The following is a 22,109-nucleotide window of genomic DNA, read 5'->3' on the forward strand; positions in this document are numbered from 1 at the left end:
GATATTTTTATGCTCCTCACATTGTCAGGATCCACATGGAAACTTCAGCAATAGTTGCTCTTGTGTTACTTTATGCTTCACTTTTTGCATCTGGTCAGTTCCTGCATCTACGCCTCCCTTCATGATATGAATATTCATGAAGAGGGTGAACTCAGACAGTTTCATTGGCCCACTGTGACGAGTTTGATAATTTCATTGTTCAGATGTGACAAGAGTATCTGTTAACATTAATAAACTGTCATATTTAAAGCTGAAGGGTTTAAAGTAGGGGTGTCAAACATACCAGAATGTGTGCCAGAATCGGCCCGTCGGGGTCCAATCTGTCCCATGAGGCTACCACACAAACAGCAGTTTTTCAATAAAATTGACTGCTGTTGCTAATTACCACTAGAGGGCACTGACAAAATTGGACAGTTACTCAAATTTGATGTAAAACTGTTGCACTCATTTTTGCTCATAAATTTCAGATTACTCTGCAATAAGATAATGAATGGGAATATTTTCAGAATGTATGTGTAATTATTTTTTTCTACATTTAAAAACAGGAAGTATTTTGACCTTTCATTACTTATAGCTTAACAGGCCACTGACATACCGGTCCAGCCCCCTTCAGATCAAATTTGGGTAAAAGTGGCCCCTGAATTAAAATGAGTTTGACATCCCTTGTTCAAAGTATGGGAAAAAGTTGCGGCTTGTGGCCCGGAAAGTACAGTACATGAAAAATATACATACACAATATATGTACGAATGTGTATCGTATTAAATTAAGTATTCACTTCCTTTGCTTTTACAGTCCAACTTAGCTAAACCTATAATTGGGCATGATCATGATGTTTGTAAATGTTTATAAAAGATCTCAAATTGTTATTCACAATTTTCCCCTTTGTCATTATGGAGAAGTGTGTGTGAAATACTAAAGGGAAAAATAATTTCATACATTTTGAACTGTGGCTGACAGAAAAACTGAAGATGGTTATTCACTCACCTTACTCACGTGGGTGCTGTATATGGATTTACAAAATCGCCACAGTCGCTATCAAACAGACCATGTGACCTTGTCCTATGTTACATGCCTCACTCACACTGTCTCGGAGAATTGCGATAAATACCATTTGCTCTGTCATAATTTGACTGTCAGCACCAGAGACAGAGGTAATGACGTGAAAACAAGTGCGAGCAAACAATGGCGCTTGGACACATTTTCAGCTGTGAGGGGAGATGGAGGCTGGAGACACGCGCGGGCGAGCTGGGACACCAAATGTTAAAGGATATTTTAGTGTGTCCTCTCAGATTAGGCCTCGGAGATTGATATCTTCCAGTCAGATGAAGCCTTGACGTGAGTGATCCTGCCCTTCCATCATTGTGACAAGTGGCTCTCGGCTAACGCTCACCCGTGTTGATGGGCACGCGCTGTGCGCCACGAGGGCCCTGGCGAACGGACCCGCCCTCCTCTCGCTCCGCATCGCGCTGCCATCTCCGATTTCTCTTGCCCTTCTCCCCACCGTGTCACGTCCAATCACTGTCCAGCTGGCCTGGCACCCGGTCGGCCAGGCGGGGAGTGGGAGCCCTAGGTAGAAGCTGCCTCACAGGCGTCAGGATAGACTGAAATGATTCTAATAACTGGGTGCCTGTGTGGCCCCAGACAGGCAAGTCAGCTATAAGGACCAGGATTTGGAGTAAGGAGTGGATGATGGCTGATGTGTGAAGCGGGTCGGCCATCCCGGGACGCTGGAGGTGATCAGGTGTAGCCTGCCAGGTTGCTGAATGTTGAACAATACTTCAGTTCATATTGAACCCTGTGTGGTTTGTTTGGTTGTTTGTTTGTTTGTTTGTTTGTTTGTTTGTTTGTTTGTTTGTTTGTTTGTTTGTTTGTTTGTTTGTTTGTATGTTCGTTCGTTCGTTCGTTCGTTTTTGTTTGTTTGTTTGTTTGTTTGTTTGTTTGTTTGTAAAACAATGACCAAACTGGTAACAGTACAACATCAATCCCCCTTGTTTTCTAACCACACAGTGAATTCTTCAGTAAATTTGACTCTATTTAGATAGTGACCAAATGGACTCACTTTTAGACTAAACTAAGATTTACACTATGAAGAGAGTAAAACAACAAATCTCCCAAATCAAACGGCAGAACTCCTCTCATCAGATAAATGCAATGAATTTGCCTGCTTCTTTAGTGAAAAAGTACAAGCCATCAGGTCAAACATTGTTACAAACCAGCAAAATAACAAAACGATGCAGCACTTAAAATCACCTAGGAATAATTTAATTACCATGACAGAATTTGACTCAGTGGATCAAAATACTGTAGTAGACTTGGTTCAGCAATTGAAACCTTCCATGAGCTGTCTTGACACAATACCATCTGGCTTTTTCAAAACCATTGTGAAATCTGTTCAGATCGATTTACAACAAATAATTAATTGCTCACTTCAATCAGGTGAGCTTCCTAAATCTCTGAAAGACGTTTTTGGTCTCTTGGGGGAGATTCCATGCAATCATGGAATCAGCTGCAGCTGAAATGAGCAAAATACGAGCAGAAAGCAGGAGTAGATCGGCTGTCTCCCAGCTGAAGGTCGTGTTTGTTCCTACCTTAAGACAATTTTATTTTTATTTTTTTCCAATTCTTTATTTTACTCTCTTCCAAATGTAAATATTACGCTAAAAATGAGTCTATTTGGTCCCACTCTAAATAGTGAAATTTACTCTACAGAATTTACTGTGCACTATATGAACACGAATTATGAAATAATCAATCACTGGTGAATAAACCGTAATCAGGGGAAAAAATACTATTGTAATACACGTTACTGCAAAATTAAAATCAATCTGATTGACCAATCAAAATATTAATCGATTCTAAAAATATTCAATAGTGACAGCACTACTAAATTGTGCCCAGCCCAGCACAACATTCAAATAGCTCTCCGTTATGGGAATGTTTTTAGCCTAATGCTAACAAACATAGACACGCTAGACTGGACTGGTCACCAGCCAATCACAGGGCACATATAGAGACCAAGTTGACCAACATTACAGACAATTTAGAGTCTTCAAAAGTCTTGTGTTTTAACCATGCAACAGGTGAAGAAAGTACGCTTTTACAAATATTTGTGTTTGATCAATGAAAGGTTACTCATGCATGGGGAGCAAGATTGGATGCATGTAAAACCACCAGTGCACTAAATTTTGCCCACCATTTTTGACTTGATGGAAATCGGTGGTGACAGGTGGTGAGGTGCTATTTTGTCCAACGATGCGTGAAGTCCATCATTGTGTGTGCGGTTTAGTTAACGTGGCACTTAGCGACTGACATTGTTCGGGAGCCGGCAAAACACTGTCATTGTCACGTCATTTGTCTTTTTCGGCGAGCCAATTTGACATGCGTGGCACGGCAAACGCCCCGCTACCGGCTTCTTACAGTAGGCGTGTTCACCCAGACGCATTTTCGATGCACTCTGTGTGTTATTTCTGCGCCAAATCCCCTTCTCGGAGGCCACTTGTGTCCTTGCGCCGTGGCCGTGGACTTACAAGCTACCTTCCTTTGAAGACTTTTATGTGCTTGTAATTGACCTGACAATGGGGTTCATTACGCAGTCCCTTTCATGCTGTTTTGCCTGATAATTATTATTTAATGTGTTCAGATGGAGAGCATCATTAATTCATCCCTTCCTCCAATGTCAAAGAGATGAACAGTGAAGTTATCACTCTCTGGTGATTAATATTACGCTCTTTTGTTATTGAATCCTGTCCCAGTGATTAAACCTTCATGGAGTGACTCACCAGCAGCTCTTATTAACGGCGACATTACCGAGCACCAGCGAGGCTCTAATTGCTGTTTTCACTCTTTCCCCCAACTGTCCTGGTCAGAGGTTTGAAACACTTATCTGTAGCATTTCTTTTAATTAGAAATCCAGGGCCTAATGAAGAACACAATCGATCAGCGTCACGTCCGTGCGGTGGCGTGGGATTCATATGTTGATGGAGAAAATGAGCGCTGGTGATTAGTGGCATCATTAGTGTCTCCACGCGCCCTTAAGGGTAGACAATGTCATTAACTGACTGGCGCAGTAAGTAATCGTCTTGTCATTGTGGCGCTGACAGGAGATTTTTGTAATTGTTTTTCTGTGAGAGTTGCTGGATGACAGCGGCGGATGCCTCGTGAAAGACGCTCCAAGGAAACTTCATAATCTCGTGAAAGCGCCCTCGTCTTATCTCCGCACTCCAGAGCTACTGTAACCACTGTTCTCTCCTGGCTGCATGTGGAATAAATGTCACCAAAATTAATTTCACCATTTTTTTTTTCATTAGAATCTCCTTCCACCTCCACTCACACACCCACAGACACACAACATTGATATCATACTTCAGTCAAAATTTATGTGCCCCGGAATTCAATTTCCTTTCTTGTCCTGGCGGGTTGGAAGTACAGCGACTGATAGGCGTTTATCCGCCTATAACTGTAATTCAGCCATCAGTGAATAATGCAGCTCTCTATTTAAAGCGTTTGATTATGGCCATTTAGTCAAATGACCGTGATGGAGTGTTTTGTTATATTGTTAAAATGATACCTGTTTCTGTGTTACATTGCAAGTAATTTAGAATGCACATGATATACACTCTTTAGATACACCAACTCTCTTGAGAACGTTATCATAAATTATGCTTTGAGACAGATACTCGTGGTCTGTTTTCCATATTTCCTCAAATAGTGGCATACAATGTGCACTGTATGCTTCAACAAATACATCTGATTAGACCTCATATATATGACTTATACCCTCATAAGTCATGGCATATATGTATATTAACACACAACACCCACCAACTTCACAGCAGACTTGGCATCTGTACAAGCAACTTCTTGGGTGCTGATTAATGCAAATGGCTACCCGTTTGATACATATTTCTGAAATACATTTACTCAAATTTCAACTTTAATCATATTTTACTATAATGTTATTAATAATTGGTTGCATTCAGTTATGAGGACACTGATCATGTTAATAATTTCACACAATAATTGGGAAAAAGATGCTCGGTACAGTAAATAGACACCGTGGTCACTGAAAAAGTCAATCATAATAGAGTGGACCCCCCCATTGGTATATGGACCAGGCTGGCCAGAAAATATCGAAACTCCATCTATAATTGACACGCATTGAAATGCACTGGATTTTTTTTTTTAATTTAAAAACAAACACAAAACAAAACTGTCGAACGCTGATAAAGATTCAGTATGCATTTTCCATAAAAAAAAAAGGGGTGGGGGTGGGGGGGGACATTTAAATACATAAAAATATGTATGTATGCAAATAAGTGAATCTGCGGGTGGCGAAACGTGAGTATGTGGGGTCCACTGTCTGTATAGTTAGCAATGGTGTCCTGCATCAAAAAATAAAATACATTTATTTATATTATCATACTATTAGGGCGGCACGGTAGTCGAGTGGTTAGCACGTCCGCTTCCCAGTTCTGAGGTCTCCGGTTCGAGTCCAGGCTCGGACCTTCCTGGGTGGAGTTTGCATGTTCTCCCCGTGCCCGCGTGGGTCTTCTCCGGGTACTCCGGTCTCCTCCCACATTCCAAAGACATGCATGGCAGGTTAATTGGGCGCTCCGAATTGTCCCTAGGTGTGCGTGTGAGTGTGGATGGTTGTTCGTCTCTGTGTGCCCTGCGATTGTTTGGCAACCAGTCCAGGGTGTCCCCCGCCTACTGCCCAGAGCCAGCTGAGATAGGCGCCAGCAGCCCCCGTGACCCTTGTGAGGAATAAGCGGTCAAGACAATGGATGGATGGATGGATCATACTATTATGGCAATATTTTCCATTGCTGTCATTAAAAGTGTTGTCTTGAGTACAGCACAAGCAATGCCGTATACCAAGTCTGCTGGCCTACTTCTGCTCAACATTGAACCATCTCATGATCGCAAATTTACAATTGCCTCCAGTTATTTGGAATAAGGTATTCCAAAATAGCCTTGTTGAACAACCAAGTCTAAATATAATCATATCTCATCACCTGTAGCAACCTCCTCTGGACTCAAATGGATATGCTTTATAATAATCAGTTCCTAATATTTGAATGAGGCTGCACAATTAATTGTCACTGTTATTATCCTGCATGGCTTGCTATGCATTTGTTCTTCTATTGTAGGCAAGCTCTCTCTTTCCTGCCTCCCCTCCCTCTCCGCCGTCGTCCTGGCTTCTGCTGGGTGAAAAATGGCCTACATTTCCCTGATAGCCTGTGTGTATGTGGAGAGTATAAATGGCTAATGAATTACAGATGAACATTGACGCAAATTAATCTCCCTGATGTCCCAGGGTTATATGGCAGCCATTTAAAAGTTTAATCAATACGCTGAAGTTGAGAACATGCAGCGGCTGCAGTTGTTTGGCCGCAGTAAACAGTCGGGAAGGCGAGCGCCGAGGAGCAGGGCCGAGCGTGGGACATGCATCATGACGGCAGCTATTTGTTTTTAATGGACTAAATATTTTTTATTGCAGGAGGGTAAATGTCACTTTACTTCACAAAGTTGCACACGGGAGTTTTGTTTGAGTCCCCGTGAGGGAAACAGATGTCACCTCAGCTGTTAAAATGACGAAGTGCACCACAGTGGAGCATGCGCATCATTAAAATGACAACATGCACCTCATGATGCTCTTCGCACAAGAGTCAACCAGCCATGTTTGCTGTGAAATTGCAAAGCATGTTGCATTTTCTCCATGTTTTAGAAAAATGTCCACTTTCACCCGAAAGTTGTCCCTTTTCTTTCTTTCAAAGCAGACTTTTGGCTCCATCTTCTGCCTAGCAACAAGTTGTCAAACGTGTGACCGGGAAAATTAATTTGAGCTGAAATGTTCTTCAGTTGTGATGTTTTAGAGCAGGGGTGTCCAAACCTTTTCATTTGAGGGCCACATACAGAAAATCAGAATGACGCAAGGACCACATAATGTTATGAAGAGAAATTGTGTTTGGTCCTAAATGTACAAATAATTTATTTGTGCTTCTGCCTCTTTAGAAAAATTCTACAGTATATAAACCAATTTATTTGTAATATGGCAGTAGGGTTATTATAGTTTTTTAATTTTTAATTTTAGTTTTTATTTTGTTTTGAGGTTGTTGTTTTTTTAATTTAGTTAGTTTTAATTAGTTTTCAGGGTGGTTCTGTTAGTTTTTTTTTTTTTAGTTTTAGTTCTTTAATAAATGCTTAGTTTTAGTTTAATTAGTTTCAGTATTAGTTTTAGTTTTTTTATGTGTATTACTTGTGTGCAATATTTAAAAAACACCATGGGCTTTGGTTTGTATCAAAATAAATCTACTAAAAATCACATAAAAAAAAAAATGTAATTGTAAAAAATGTAATTGTAAAAAATTGTATAAAAATAAATCTACTAAAAATCACATTTAAAATAAAAAAAATGTAATTTTAAAAAAATGTAATTGTAAAAAATTGTATCAAAATAAATATACTAAAAATCACATTTAAAATCACCCCCAAAGGCTCATGCATTAAATTAATTACCAAGGAATAAAACGAAGGACATGTTTGCTATAATTATAGTTAGTTTTAGTTAGTTTTGTAAACATAAAATGTAGTTTCAGTTACTTTTCTTTTTTTAAAAAGCATCTTTGTTTTTAGTTTATTTCGTTAACGAAATTTTTTTTTTTTATTTTAGTTTTTTCGTTAGTTTTAGTTAACTAAAATAACCTTTAATGGCACCTGTGTTTTTCGACACCCTCCCTTCTTTCTTTCACCATCTCCAAACATTTTTGTTTTTATTTTATTTGAACTGAGTCAAATGCCATTTTTAGCATATGTCGCGGGCCACTGAAAAATGGACGACGGGCCACAAATGGCCCCCGGGCCGTAGTTTGGATACGGCGTTTTAGAGTATAGGCCTATATAATGCATCAAATACAATGTATATAATGCATGAAATACAATGAACCCTGCCTATTCATGATTCACCATTTGCAAAGTGTAGAGAGTAGCAGGTATTGGCCACCAGCTCATAGCTTGACAACAAATAGGAGGGTGGTGAAGATTTCATTTCAATCAAGGTCAATTCCCAGCTAAACATAGCCGTTTACAAGGACACGTTTGAAATTATATTAATTGGAGTTCATAGTTTGGATATAAATACAGTATTGTTTAAACTCTTCATCAGACAAATATACAAAAAAGTTAGGAAAGAGTGAGTCAGTCACTCGTGAAATTTTGCGATGGGGCTTGGTCCCAGCGGTTGACTTGGCTGTATCACCTAAATTTGTGGATAAGAATATTGACAGATCTCTCAGTTTGTGCTAGTTGGTGCTGTTTCAAGTTCTACAGACTTCTACTGAAATAAGGTATATATGCTATGTTGGATGTGAACATCTAGGAAGATTAATGGTGTGTTAACGCAATAACATTGTTGCTAATGTTATGTTATTGCTCTGTGTAGCACTTGTCCAAACTTAGTTAATACTCACTGCCAAAAAACTGTCCCCCTCATCCCACAATCAAACATTGTCAACATCTTATATTATCTTCCATCATTTGGAGGCCTGTTAACATTGTTCAGCATTATAATATGTGAGTAATTTTGTGTCATATTTCAGCACTGCAAAGCAGCTTTGTGGCATATGGGACACACACATATGGAGTATTTGTGTCCTCATTTCCTCTCCTGTTGCCATTTTGAGGTGATTAATAGCTTTCATTGGTCATTTGATTTACCTCATTGTCTTTCATCCATGAAATGAAAAACATACCCAATATTTTAGGGGGGGACATGCTTTGCGTGCCATAACAAGCTACATCACAGTGCAATGGCTGTTGGGTTATGGGACACAGAGGGGTTATCTATCTAGCTACCCCCACCCATGCACCCCGAGTAGCGGGTAGGTGCCGACTGCATCTCATGACGTTGGGCTGAGCTGATAAAAGGGTGACTGGAGATGGATGGTGACCACAATAATAGCTGTGGCTCACAGCGGCATACACCTCGTGCTCATAAGTCACTCTTGCAGAAAGCTCGGACCCCCTCTCTAAGCCCCCATATGAGCTCCCCCACATGCATCCTAGCATTTTGTCACTCCTTAGAGATAATACCGAAAGTGTAATTGCCTTGTTAATTGGCTTTTCCCCCCCACTCCTCGTTGCGTTTTTTCCCCCCTGATGGATGGCAGCACTGATGGAATTGTTGGCTAAGTGGCCAAACTGCAGGGTGGGGTTGTGCAGGAATAAAGTAATAGAAATTGGTGAAAAGGGGAAAGAATGGAGGAGAAAATAAGAGGCAGGCCGAGGGGAATAAGTTATAGGACGTGAAAAGGAGACAGCGAGTGGATTCATGCCAAGAATAGATAACCTTGATGTTAAAAGCTACATCCGTCGGATGTGTCTTGTCTGTGACATATTGATGGCCCTTGAAAAGAGTCAAGCTGATAGTATGCAGGGAACAATCACTAAAGCCTCTCCGGCTCCCTCCTCTCTCACTTTCTCTTATCGCTGCATAATTGTGTATGCGTGTGTGTGTGCGACCTCTAATGAATGGCCTTTTTTTAAATGTGTCACAAACAGGATCACTCTATTAGTCGTCATTTAGGAGGCACCAGGTATTAAAAAGAATAACATGAGCGGTTAAATGTTTCATCTAGAAGTAATACATGTAGCAGCACTTTTTTCCAGCTGCTTTACAGACGTAATATGATATGGTAGCATCAGTCAGTAAAGAAAATTAAGACGTATCTTGCTTCATTTTATTAAATTGTTTGTGGATTCAGCAATTAATTTAGGCATGGTGTTTATGAGAACGGAGGTTATCATTCGAGAAAATGCAAAAGAAAACTAAAGGCATTGCCTATAGGCCGTCAGGTCACACACGTTTTCGTTCAGTTTCGCTCCACTACCAGGGGCACTAAATAATCTTGACTTCATAAAATAGATTTATTAGTAGAAAGTAAGAATCCGTGGAGTTCACCCTCTGAAAACCTGCCAATTTTGTATTTTCGGTGGTGAAACACCGCACCGCACTATTTTGCGATGAGGCGCAGTGATCTCCGGTGTGGGCGTAGTGCCATTAGGTCGGTAGTGGTGTGATTTAGGTCACATGAGCCAATCAGGTAGCTGCTGCTTTCTCCTCACCATAGCAACCGCATATCAAAAATGGCGACTACAACGTCGGAGAGCGAAGAAGAGCGAAAGGAGAAAAAAGTTAAAAAGAAAGTGGTGAAAAAACTTCGTTCCCGTTCAGGTTTGCCCATCGCTTCAGCTGGCCCCGTCCTTCCAGCCATCGGCATCATTTGTAAAAATAAATTTCAAAGTATATTCGTCTGGGATCGGAAGGCACACGGAAGAGGGATCATCTCGCCAAAGCAGAAACATTGTCGGCAGGTATGTGCTACACACACGTGACCTATATTTAGTATAGGGTTGAAAATAATTTGTTGCTAGGTTAAGTTTTAAGGCTATAGTTTAGTAAAAACGCGAGCTGCTGAATGATTTATCGAGTGAATCCAACAGTTGTTACCAAACTCGAGTTACCTGTGCCCATCAGAGTCATAATAGAGAGTCACAGCTACACGCTCCCTTTTCCCCAAACTCTCTCTCATCAACCTCAACAAACACTTTACTTAAATCTGTGATGTGCATATACTGTAAAGAGGTGATGTGACAATAACACTTATAATGTAATTCTTTTTTGTCTAAAGGCGGGTTGCTGCAGGCAGCTGAGATGAAGAAAGACTGTTCCATTCTTCTGCATATTCAAGACAAAAAACTGTGTCACAATGGAGGTGCAGTTTTGTTTCAGAGATTACACAAGGTTCTTAAAGTCAACAGAAACAGCAACCAGGGACGAACAAATGTGAGTTGTTACATTGCACTATTTCATTGTCACTTTGCTAAAATTACACATTTCAAAAGTAAAGCATTGGTCAGCAATATGTCACTTGTATTCTGTTTACATTTCGAGACAGCATTAATTAGAAAGCATGACTCTGCACATGTTAAGTGAGTGTAGGTGTGTTTCAGACAACCCTATGCTGAGAGCTACAAACTCTTTTGTGAACAAGTAATCCGTCAAAGGATTATAGTTGACAAAGATGTGATGAGAATGGACAAGCTAAGAGGTTTGTGAACAGTGCTAAGAAACATGGGGATCTTGATGCTTCAGACTACAGGTAACGTATAAATCTTCACACTAAAAAACATTGTCTGAAATCTATGGGAAGAGATTTGTCTAAAATCTCACTGTTTCAGAAAAAAAATAGTTTGCTGACAAGCTCAATTTAAGTTAAAAATAAATAAATAAATAAAATTGATTCTCTAAAAATGAAAACCAGTTGGTTGTTAATTATTATATGCAAATGTGTTTTTTTGTCTTCTGTATTTATAATTGTTCTTTGACCGAGAAAGTATATAGGCCTATAGGTATATTTTTATTTCTATCCAAATATACCATTATTCACTAGAATTTTCAGTAGGATATCCGAATACCAAAATATTCGATAGCTGCAGCACTAATAATACTAATTTTGAGTTGTGGCACGCTACACGAGTTATTTTACCACACACCCATGTCAAAACTAGCTTACTGCACACACTGCACCCCAACGTCAAATTTTTGCTAACGTCATAATAATAATAATAATAATAATAATAACAATAATAACAACAATAATAATAATAATAATAATATATTATAAATTTTGTTGGATCCAAAAGCAACTTACATAATTATAGTTTCATATGATTGTAATTGTCTTATTTTCAAATGTTTAAATATTTTCTTGATTTGAACAAAATATAATTGTTTTGAATAATCTTGATTTCAATTATTACCAAAATAATTGTGATGATTATTTTTTTCCATAATAGAGCAGCCCTAGTGTGATGTGAATATGTGTATCTTGTGCTCATCTTTCCCTTCAATTTTCTATTCCAGGCAGTATATACTGAAACGAAGATTGAGGTGTGATTTCCCCCAGCTGGTTTTTCACACCCCTTTCCAGCAACAACTCTGCAATGGTTTTTGTAGACATTAGCAACAACTGACAAACTTTTAGACAGGGTACCTCACTCATCAGATACATCAACTACTGAGTCTACTGACGTAAGCCAAGAAAGTGACACTAACACATAGCTGGTAAAACATCAGGTTGTAAAATCACAGGGCATACGAGGACACTTTACAGTGCAGGGCTGTAAAATCTATGTAAAATTTGCCATTTTGTTTGTTTCATTATCAAGATGTTAACTCTCCATTTTAACACTTTTCAAGCAAAAATAAAAATGTCTGTATTCCATTTTTCCACAACACAGACCTTTGTTAAATTGGTCTGCCAAAAAAAGAGAGCTGTTCCAATGAAGTTCCAAAGGTTTTATTGTGAATGCACATTTGATTTTTATTTTATTTATTTTATTTTTTTTTATTAATATTTTTTGAGTGGGGGGCAGGGGTGGGGGGCGGGGGGTATAAATGACATGCTGTGATGACACAATCTGATACTTTAATAAATATTCTATATGTTATAATAATCTGGGCTCTGAATGCATCTATTTTCATCTAGTCCATTTTGCCTTGTTCCAGGTTTGTGGTGCATGGTAGTATTTTTGGCCAATGTATGCTGCTTCTTGTGTACCTTTCATGACGTAATAGGTTGTGAATTGTTTTCATATATGAAACATAAACATAGCTAAATGTAACATCCGTGTGCTGGTTTCACTTCTAGTTGAAGCGTTTTTTTGTTTTTTTTGGCACAAATTTAATATATTTAATTATCTAAATTCACATGATTGCACCAAACCACCAATACTTGTTTCTGATGTTAGGTACATGTATTTATAACATCTGGGAATGATTTTCTGTTGCCAAATTTAATGTAAGACGTGTTACAACCAAAAACAGCAGCACAAGATTTTCGTTTTTTGTTATTTACCTAAATATGCATTTCTGGCTTGTGACAAAATTGGGGCAGGAAATTGGGTGAACTTTTAACCCAAAGTTCAGAAGGGTATTATCTATCAAAAAATGCATTGAACAAGTAGTGCCCAGACAGTGGAGCGAAACTCATTTTCTAGGCACTTTTTTGGGGTTCACCCCACGGCCTGAACACAGGCAGGAAAAGTCATGCAAAGTGCATAAAATGGCAAGACTGAACTTGCAATATAAAGACAGCAACAGCACATTGGCTACATTTACATGCAGTCAATATTTGGGGTTAAGGTCAAAATTCTGCTTTCTGAAAAATGTGTGATAAACCATTCACACGCTTGAGCAGACAACTACTTCAGTAAACATGCTCATTGTGCTCAATTGGAATACCCCGTTCGAAAGTGTGACGCACGGACAATGCAAATAGACGTCCTTTTTGGTTTTACTTTCTACATTCAATCAAAGATGTTATATGGATGTCGCTCAATACGCTAAATAAAATGTGTATGGAAACACTTTGTGAAGAAGAAGAAGAAACCAGTGACCAATGCTTTGTTCAATGGAGGTATTCTGAATGTGTTTATATGAACAAGAATCTAGTTATGAGAGATGTTAGTGTTTTATAAATACTAAGACCATATCCGGGTTTTTGCAAGTGCTTGGCCTTTCAAAACCCATATCTTGCCAATATTTAGATTTTAAAAGGTTTATTGCCAACATGTAAATCTATGCATTGTCAATGACATAACACTAATGGTACAAAAACAAGGAAACTAAACACTTTACGTAAAATTAAAACTCGAGAAAGCTGTGAAGGACAAATCGTGAAACTTTAGATGATGATTATATCAGCAGAAATAAACAGTAAGCACACCACACAATGGAATCAATGGAAAATAACTAACTGAACCAGATCATCAAGCCAAGAATACGCCAACAACAAACAGCAGTCTAGATGTAACAAAATATTTTTCCAAAACATGCATATTTTGGGTTCTTCTGGTCATTACTTTTTAGCCATGAATTCTAATCAACTTTTAAAACAAACTATTTGTAATGGTTGATGCTTGGACCACAAAAAAAAAAAACAACAAAAAAAAAAAAAAACAATACTGTTTTGCATCACATTTATCTGGCTCGGACTGAAACCAAACTAAGCTAATAATGTTTGCTTTGTCACTGGAATACGCTGCCAACAACACTCGGGCTGCTGAGACAACTCCCAGACATCCAGGTGGTCGATCTTGGATCCCCACGTCTTACGTTTTACCTGAAAATCTTGGTCAAATTCCGAATTGTACGTCTTTCAACTTTTGAGATTCTACTGGACATATTGTTCACCCAGCAAAGAGAGATGGGAGCCCTTTAAATGAGACTAGCCGCTGAACAACCAAAGATTCCAGTCGACACGAGCTTGAGGGTATATATATTTGTAGACTTTCATGGTTAACCTTCACAGATGAAGGAACTGAAGCTGAAGGGCCCTGAAGCCTTCACGCTCTGCTGAGTTCACCGCCTGTCCGTGAGGGACTGAGGAGGACTGAAGGGATCCAGTTCTTCGGCACTTATCGGGAGAAACTTCGGACAGTTTGTGAGTGCTGATGCAACAACAGTTTTGAGGGGAGAAAGACTAACGCAGAAGAGCAATGGGGAATCTTGGAGTTTTTCTAACTCAAGTTACATCCCAGCTCCGTTTTCATTAAAAGGTACATAAAAACAGTCCAACAAGTTCCCTTCACAGCGAGAGCTTGTGCTTATTACCAGAGTAGATGGACAAAGATGGCAGACAGAAAGAGAGCAACTATGCTACACTTGCCTTTAAGTGCTTGTGACGCCTTTGGGACTCTACCTGATGAACTCCTGGTTGATAGCAAAGTGCCAAAGTCATCCTCAGTGGATCACATTCCAGTCACTCCACGATGGCTTATCCACTTTCACAAAACCATAACACACAGCGGGAGTGGCCGTTTAAAGTGACAGATTCACCAAGTAACAAAAGGCCTAATGCTTGCGGAATAACAGTTTGGCCTTTCTGCTGCTCGTCACTTAGCACCTGCGCTTGTTCTTTAAGCTCCTCTCCTCTTTATTAAGTCCATATCCAGTATTGTCCTCTTGGTGAATGCAACAGTGTGCTTCCATCATGAGCGCGTCCTCTCAACAGGGGCTTGATGTCTTTTTAGCAACATGAACAATGCTACCTGTAGATGCTTCTGTATTGTAGAATTGGAGGAATTTCCATCAAAAGCCTTGTGGACAAAACAATCGCATGTATTTACCGGGTGTTAGCTATTTGCTATTAGAGCTACTGGCGGCTAACTCATTCAACGTGACCACAACACACACACCATTGAAAGAAATCCAAGCCATTTAAGGATCAATGGGGAGATGAGTACAGACCTATTGGGTTTTGTTCTATACGTTTACATTTTATCAGTTCAGAAATAAAAGGTTTGATAGACTAAGGTGCTAAACCCTGATTATGTTCTTATTCATTTTTTTTAACCTGAATAAGACCCCTGGGGTACCACTTTTCTAACTCGAATACTTGGTCATATAAATGTGTTTTGATCTCCATTGAACGAGATATTGGTTTAAGTTCTGCACATGCTCTATTCTCAAGGAATCTTGGTCTTTTGAGTACAGAATGTACTTACTTGAGTGTGTGGCAGTCTTTATTAGTGTGGTGAGTGATATTAGAATACTGTTGTTTTCGGCGGTAGAAATAAGCGGGAATGACTTTGATTTGCAACAGTACGCTGTCAGTACGTGCATCAGAGTTTAGGCAGGGGCCGATCACATTAACAGATAGGAGTTACTTTGTACTAGGGCTGCACAATCAGTGTTGCCACAGTTACCTTGAAAAAGTAACTTAGTTACTTTACTGATTACTTGGTTTTAAAAGTAACTAAATTGCGTTACTGATTACTTGATTTTAAAAGTAACTAAGTTAGATTAAAAGTTACTTTTTTAGTTACTTTCAGCAGCTGCCGATAACACCATCTCAACATAAAAATAATGCAGTAGAAACGGAGTTCCAAATACTTTATTGAAAGTGCATTTTTAACATGAAAATAAAGGTTTTTTTTAATGAAAAACAAAATAGGCAGTCTCTCTTGACTTCTTGTAACGTAAATACTTTTTATAAAACAAAAAATAAAAATCTATCCAGGTTGAAAATGAAAATCCCCTAAATTCCTCTGTTTGTTCCGCTATTCCAGTGTGTACACATGTATCAGTTTAAATATTTATTAGTAGTTATTGACAGTTATAATTGTTTTTTGGTTTGTTTGTTTTTTCTCTTCAAAATAAGGATCAGGAAAACAAAAGGTTGATAATTTAATGTTAAATATAAATATTTAAACTTTAGACAGACACCAACACAATTAAACAGAATATTTGCACATTGTGAAGTATTTCAGAAACATAAATTTAAGACATGAAATAAAATCCTACCGTCCAGCCAAAAGAAATATGAAGCCACCTTATGGAACAATAAATCTATCAAACACATTTGAACCACTTAATATATGCAAAAATATTTCCAAAAGTTCATTTCCCTTTTTAATCAACAATTTTTGTATTTAACAATTTTTTTTCTTTTGTCATCACTTTCATTTTTGGTTAATGTATGACATCTTTTTTTGTTTTTTTAATCTGAGACACGATGATGACCACAGAATCACTACTGTTTATATTTTGTTTTTTGGGCTGTCGTAATCGCGGGCACGTCTCAGTTCTCCTATCTGCTGCTCATGCTAGTTGTAGACATTGACAGGGAGCCACAAACTGAGAAATGAGATACTTGCAGTGTGCTTTTAGCTTAGCTGGTGTGTTGGCTGTGGGACATACCTGTGTCGTTTGAATCCATGCTTTGGATCGTCACGGGAGTTATTCTTTTTGGCTCGCGCGCAGTACCAACGCCGGCCCGGGACATACACGTGCACCGAGAGGACTCGATAGCCATGGGAAATACCGAGATGTACGGCACCGGCTTCTGCTAACGGTCTCCATTTGTATGTTGTCACTCGTTGCGCGCGCGCGCGCCGTGTCGCGAGCACGGAAACACGGAAGTAGCTTGAATGGTGATGCTACTGAAATGTAAACAAAACAAGTAGAGCACGGCGCAGAACTCTTGCTATTGTTATGAAAACCATAAAGCCTCACTCGCAACCGATACGGTCGTTTAGCTCCCCTTGACGAACGATGGTTCGGTCGAATCGTTTTTTTGTTCCACCCCTACTGAAAACGTGACTTGTCTGACGTCACTCCCCCTGGCGAGAGGGCGGAGACGACCTCATCCCATAATGCTTCACGGACCAGTTGAGGATGGAAATAAATTATTTTTTTACCACTTTTATGGTCCATAATGCACACTTTTTTGTTGTGTTGTGTGCCTGTTGGTTAATAAAACTAGTAGTAAAAGTATCATCACTTTTGTTTTGAATGTGCAAACCATTCATGACCAGACCATGGCTGAATTCAGTGTGGTGATCAATGACTTCTGCCTCATCTTCGTAGTTAGCAGTAGTTGTTTGTGACTGTTACAACAGTGAGATAGCTTGCCTTCTTCCTGAAAATGTGGAGTAACGCATAACGCGTTACCGGCAACACTGTGCACAATATATCGAAAAAATATCGATATCGCGATATTGGCCCTTGCAATATGCATATCGCAAAGGCTTGCAATAAGTTTTATATGGAATTTTATGCTTTTTATATGAATTTGACCAGTCAGATGCTAACTAAAATGTGCATCGCCATTCAATAGTTGAAAATTATCAAGACATAATTACAATTAATTAACTAAGATTACATTAAGGTTGCTTATTTTGCCACATGAAAAATGTTTTTCTTTCATTAGGTTATAAAAATGTAATTTCTTTAGGTGCATGTTAAATATCTCAATAATATCGATATCGCTATGTTCAGCAAGTATATCGCATATCGCATATTTTTCCAATATCGTGCAGCCCTACTTTGTACTCATGCATGTAAACGGGTTATTCAGAAACCGGAATTTTGGGCATAAATCAAATATTGATGGCATGAATGGTCCTGCTCCTAGGAACTGTCAACAACTGAGTTTTTTGTCTTTTATTATGAAGTGGCTCAATGTAAGTGTACTATTTGGAAGAACATTGTGTTCACTCCATTTATCTTCTCTAGCAAGATCAAAATCAAAAGACAACTCTTGAAGTAATACAGAAAAAAAATATTGCCACAACAATTATACTGTGGTTATCTGTATACAATTAAGATGATTAAAATGTTACCTGAAATCTCACCTGTACAGTTAGCAAAGGTTTTCTGATGGTGACAGTTCGGCTTTTAGTGGTATCTCTTGTCAGTTCCATTCGGAACAATTGTTTCCAAACTCAACAAATGACATGTTTCTCGGCGTCCATGGAACAGATTGTGTTACATTATATATAAAAGGGTGTTCCCCGTCCGGTGCCTGTCTGATCAGAGCGCAGTAAGACGCCCCCAAGTCCCGTGGTGTCAAGCCCAGTCTCCAGCCATCTTACCTTTGTCCTCGGGCAAAGTGTGGCAGCTGGAATGTGAAACCTCCTCACTGTCAGCAACACACACACACACATCGAGTACACACATAGAGACTGATGAGCATATAGTATATCCCACTCACACACCGGGGGAGCAGGCATGGAGTTGGTCCCGGATTTTATCGGAGGTGACAGCTTCTCACACTTGAGTGTTTGGATCACCTCACGTAGCTGGGCTGTGAGGGGGGAAATGAGCGCTGCTCCACTACAAAGTCCAGATTTAGATTGACTGAGCTTGTCCTCGGGCCTGTGGGCTGCTTCTTCTACTGCTGCAGCCTGACAAGAACACCCACTGCTGCCGCGAGGGACTGGTGTGCGCACATCTGTCTCCACATTTCATATGTATATATATATTTGTGTGTGTGCGACCACTTTGAGAGCGGCGTGTCACGTTGGCTTAGAATTGAGGGTGGCATCAGAATATGCTTGGCACTAATATGGCACCAGTATCTCTGTCCCCGTCTCTGCTTTCTGTCACTTAGTCGCCATCTTCTCCCCGCCCTTGACAGCGTCTCTTTGGATTACGTGATTGTACTCGGAGCAGCCCTCATCTCGCCCCCGAGCGACGCCACCTTCCGCCCTCCTCTTTCTCCTCCTCCTCCTCCGTCTCCTCCTGCAGTGCACTTGATGTCGATGTTAAAAAGCCTGGCGAAAGACGTATCTGTTCGCCTGTCAGAGGATCATTGACAGTGCTAATGCCACTTGTCCTTGCCTCAATTGGCGAGAGGCGATGCCAAGCCGGGGCCCGCCTGCCTCATCAAGTGGCGGCGTGTGACTCGAGACGCGATAGCCCTCTATGAGGCCGGCCATCTTGGTTGTCTCATGACAGAAAGTCGCTCTGCACTTAACATAAGTGTTTCAATATTGCATAAATGAGGTATAGTGAACAGTCGCGTGTAAAAGCGTCAGAGGAACGTTTAGCAGGAATGTTTAGCATTAAATGAAACAGTTAAGCATCCAGTCAATAAAGCCCATCTCGACAATGTATCAACACCTTAATCATTACTTCGCGGTTGGCCTCTGACTCAATCCTAGCCTGAAGGGAGTTTGCAAAAATGGGTGTTCTTCAATAATGGACTCGCCACTGTCCGCCATCTTGACCATACGACTTTTCTATGACTTTTTCAGTTCCGCGACTGTTGACATTGGGCAAACGCACTCTTCTTCTGTTTGAAGTATTCCAAATGAAGTCATTTTAAGAAGTCATTTTTCAAGGGTACGAGAGACTGGAGTTCAGGCGTTTTTGCAGGGAGCAAGTGGAATAAAACATGAGTGCAGCTTCTTAAGTAGTTAAGTCCACCATTGGTTATCATGATGTCATGTGTTTTATACGCCTGTTAAATGCATTAACAAATGCACTTTGGCATGTCACGCACCCGCCTTGATGGGACAACACAGTCGTGTGTGTTTGGGAGACTATGCTTGTCCTTGTGGACATCTTCAAGGTCAAACACATATTCAAGGTCAAAGACATTTCACCCCATGTTCTTAAAGACAGTTTCACACACACACTCCTCAAAACTGCTCTGAGTTTTTGCTTATTTGATATTTAGTGACGAGAATGTTGACCCTTACCTAAGCATATCCCGTTGTTTTTAGGCGTCTTTGCCAAGTGCCGCTACGTCTACTACGGCAAGCATTCCGAAGGCAACAGATTCATCCAGAACGACCAGCTTTGATGGTGCCGCCAGGTCCGGGAACAAGAGGGACGTCGGGCAATGTGGCTGATAACGCACGGCAAGAGAAAAAGTCTTTGTTTATTTATGTACCGCTGATGATAAAGCACTTCAATCAAATAATTGCTTTGATTTTGTAACAACGAGATGTTTGAAGACAGTACTGTTGACTTCTGTGCTTGCCTTCTGCACGTACACACGCACACACCCCTACAAGTGCACGCACTCAGGTCCAACCTATGCGTGTCTCGGCCTGACAGCCATGATGGATCACCCATCCACTGCTGCCACTAATCAAGGGTGAAAGGGGTGACGGTCACACACCTGAGACCTGACATGGACACATTTTACACACACACACACATACACATGCACGCGCACACGCCATCTAAAGCACTATAATGTTGTAAAATGTTGGAGATTGTTGCATCTTTTTAATAAAAAAAAAAAAAAAGATGTATAGCCTTTCTTATTTTCAATGGCTAAAGAAAGTGTTCCTCTATTGATTACATGAATTCATTCCAATGAATAGAAAAATAGTTATGCATCTGATTAAATTCAAATGTTTTAGTCATTGAAATGTGATATACAATACAACATATTTTTTACCTTATTTTGTAAAACAAAACTTTCATTGTAAACCTCATTTGAAAAGGGTATTTTCAACTGTTACATTATACTCCAAATTCAAGTTTGGAGACCAGCAACCAAGTGAGGTATTTTGACAAATTCCATACATTATTTTTGTGCCATTTTCAATCAGTTGATTGTTTACATTCCCCTGCGATTCATCTCAATTGAACCATAAAACATTACACCAGACATGAGCCTCAAATGTAATACTCATTTTGAATCTCTAAAATGTTTGCATTAATATAACACGTGCATTACCACTAAGAGCATTTAACATCAGGCGTGCTGCCAATGTTAGCTTGTGTAGCTCATTACTGACGTGACCTGACTGGTCTGAGTCAAAGAGTCAATTTCAATTTAATGCCCAGGTCTAATCAAAGTGTCATCTCAAGCCTGGAACATGGTGGAGGATTTTCCAAATGATGTGATCTACTTCATCATGCGATATACAGTCACATAATTTTTGTATTCTAATAACATAGTCAATTCTCATTGATTCAATGAAAAGTATGAAAGCGTGGAACTTCCGATGTGGAGTAGTTTTGACTGGGGTATGTCGTTCGAACATACCGATAAAGTTGTGTGAGCATATTAGTAGGCTAAATGCTAAAAACATTCCACTTTTTCCCATAATGCCACATGGTTTATAACGACATTGTCCAAATAATTCTGGACCCAACAGTCTCTTATCTTTCTTAGCACACACATACAAAGGCTAGCAAAGGAGCCTGCAGGGCTTCTAATGCAGAATGTCACTGATCTGTTCTGATGAAGTAGCGTGCCCATTTTTGCTCAAGCAGGAAGTTCCCAAGAAGCCAGCAGCAGTGATGCTGAGTTCAGGGTCAAGGAGGTCACAGCCCGCAGGTGGATGTGTATCTCTTATACCTTAATTAATCCACCAGCCGTAATAACGCATACGTTGGCGCTTGGAAACGAGCAAACGTCAAGACACCGGCGTCCGCTCCCGAGATGTGTTTTGCGCTCTAGTGTGGCAGCTCGCGAACGAACGCGCCGTTGACGAAGATGGGAAGTGACACCCACCAAACTCGGTGTGTCCTCCAGCCAGCTCCGGTGGCTCAGCGCCTGTCAATTCCAGCTCCGTCACCGGCACTGGCTCAATGGCAGCGCCTGTGACACATGTCACAAACTTTTAAATGTCTGCTCTTTTCAGCAGGATGGCTGGGCGCACGCTTCAGCCAGGGGAAGGATGACATTTGTGGCGTGTGCATTTGTGTGTGTGCGCTTGTGTTGTTGCGTGGCCTTCTTCTTCCTGCCTCCTCAGGCTGTCAGTCCCAGTTTCCTGTGAGCATATCACAACGCAGACA

The 22,109-nt window shown here is 40.0% G+C and overlaps 1 protein-coding gene and 1 long non-coding RNA gene across 2 annotated transcripts in view; both read left to right on the plus strand.

Moving 5' to 3' along the window:
• The window catches only part of lrmda (leucine rich melanocyte differentiation associated), a 267,111-nt gene extending 246,547 nt beyond the window's left edge, over positions 1-20,564 (plus strand). The window contains exon 7 of the mRNA XM_077495602.1: positions 20,075-20,564. Coding sequence (XP_077351728.1) covers positions 20,075-20,154 — 80 coding nt within the window. The 3' untranslated portion in view covers positions 20,155-20,564. The remainder of the gene's footprint in view (positions 1-20,074) is intronic.
• Positions 10,144-12,382, plus strand: LOC144001371 (uncharacterized). The gene is made up of 3 exons (XR_013278466.1): positions 10,144-10,372; positions 10,690-11,109; positions 11,925-12,382. It is a non-coding gene; the product is annotated as an uncharacterized LOC144001371 (long non-coding RNA).
• Positions 20,565-22,109: the final 1,545 nt, after the last annotated feature.

The sequence above is a fragment of the Festucalex cinctus genome, chromosome 14 (genome assembly GCF_051991245.1).
Source record: "Festucalex cinctus isolate MCC-2025b chromosome 14, RoL_Fcin_1.0, whole genome shotgun sequence".
Lineage (NCBI taxonomy): Eukaryota > Metazoa > Chordata > Actinopteri > Syngnathiformes > Syngnathidae > Festucalex > Festucalex cinctus.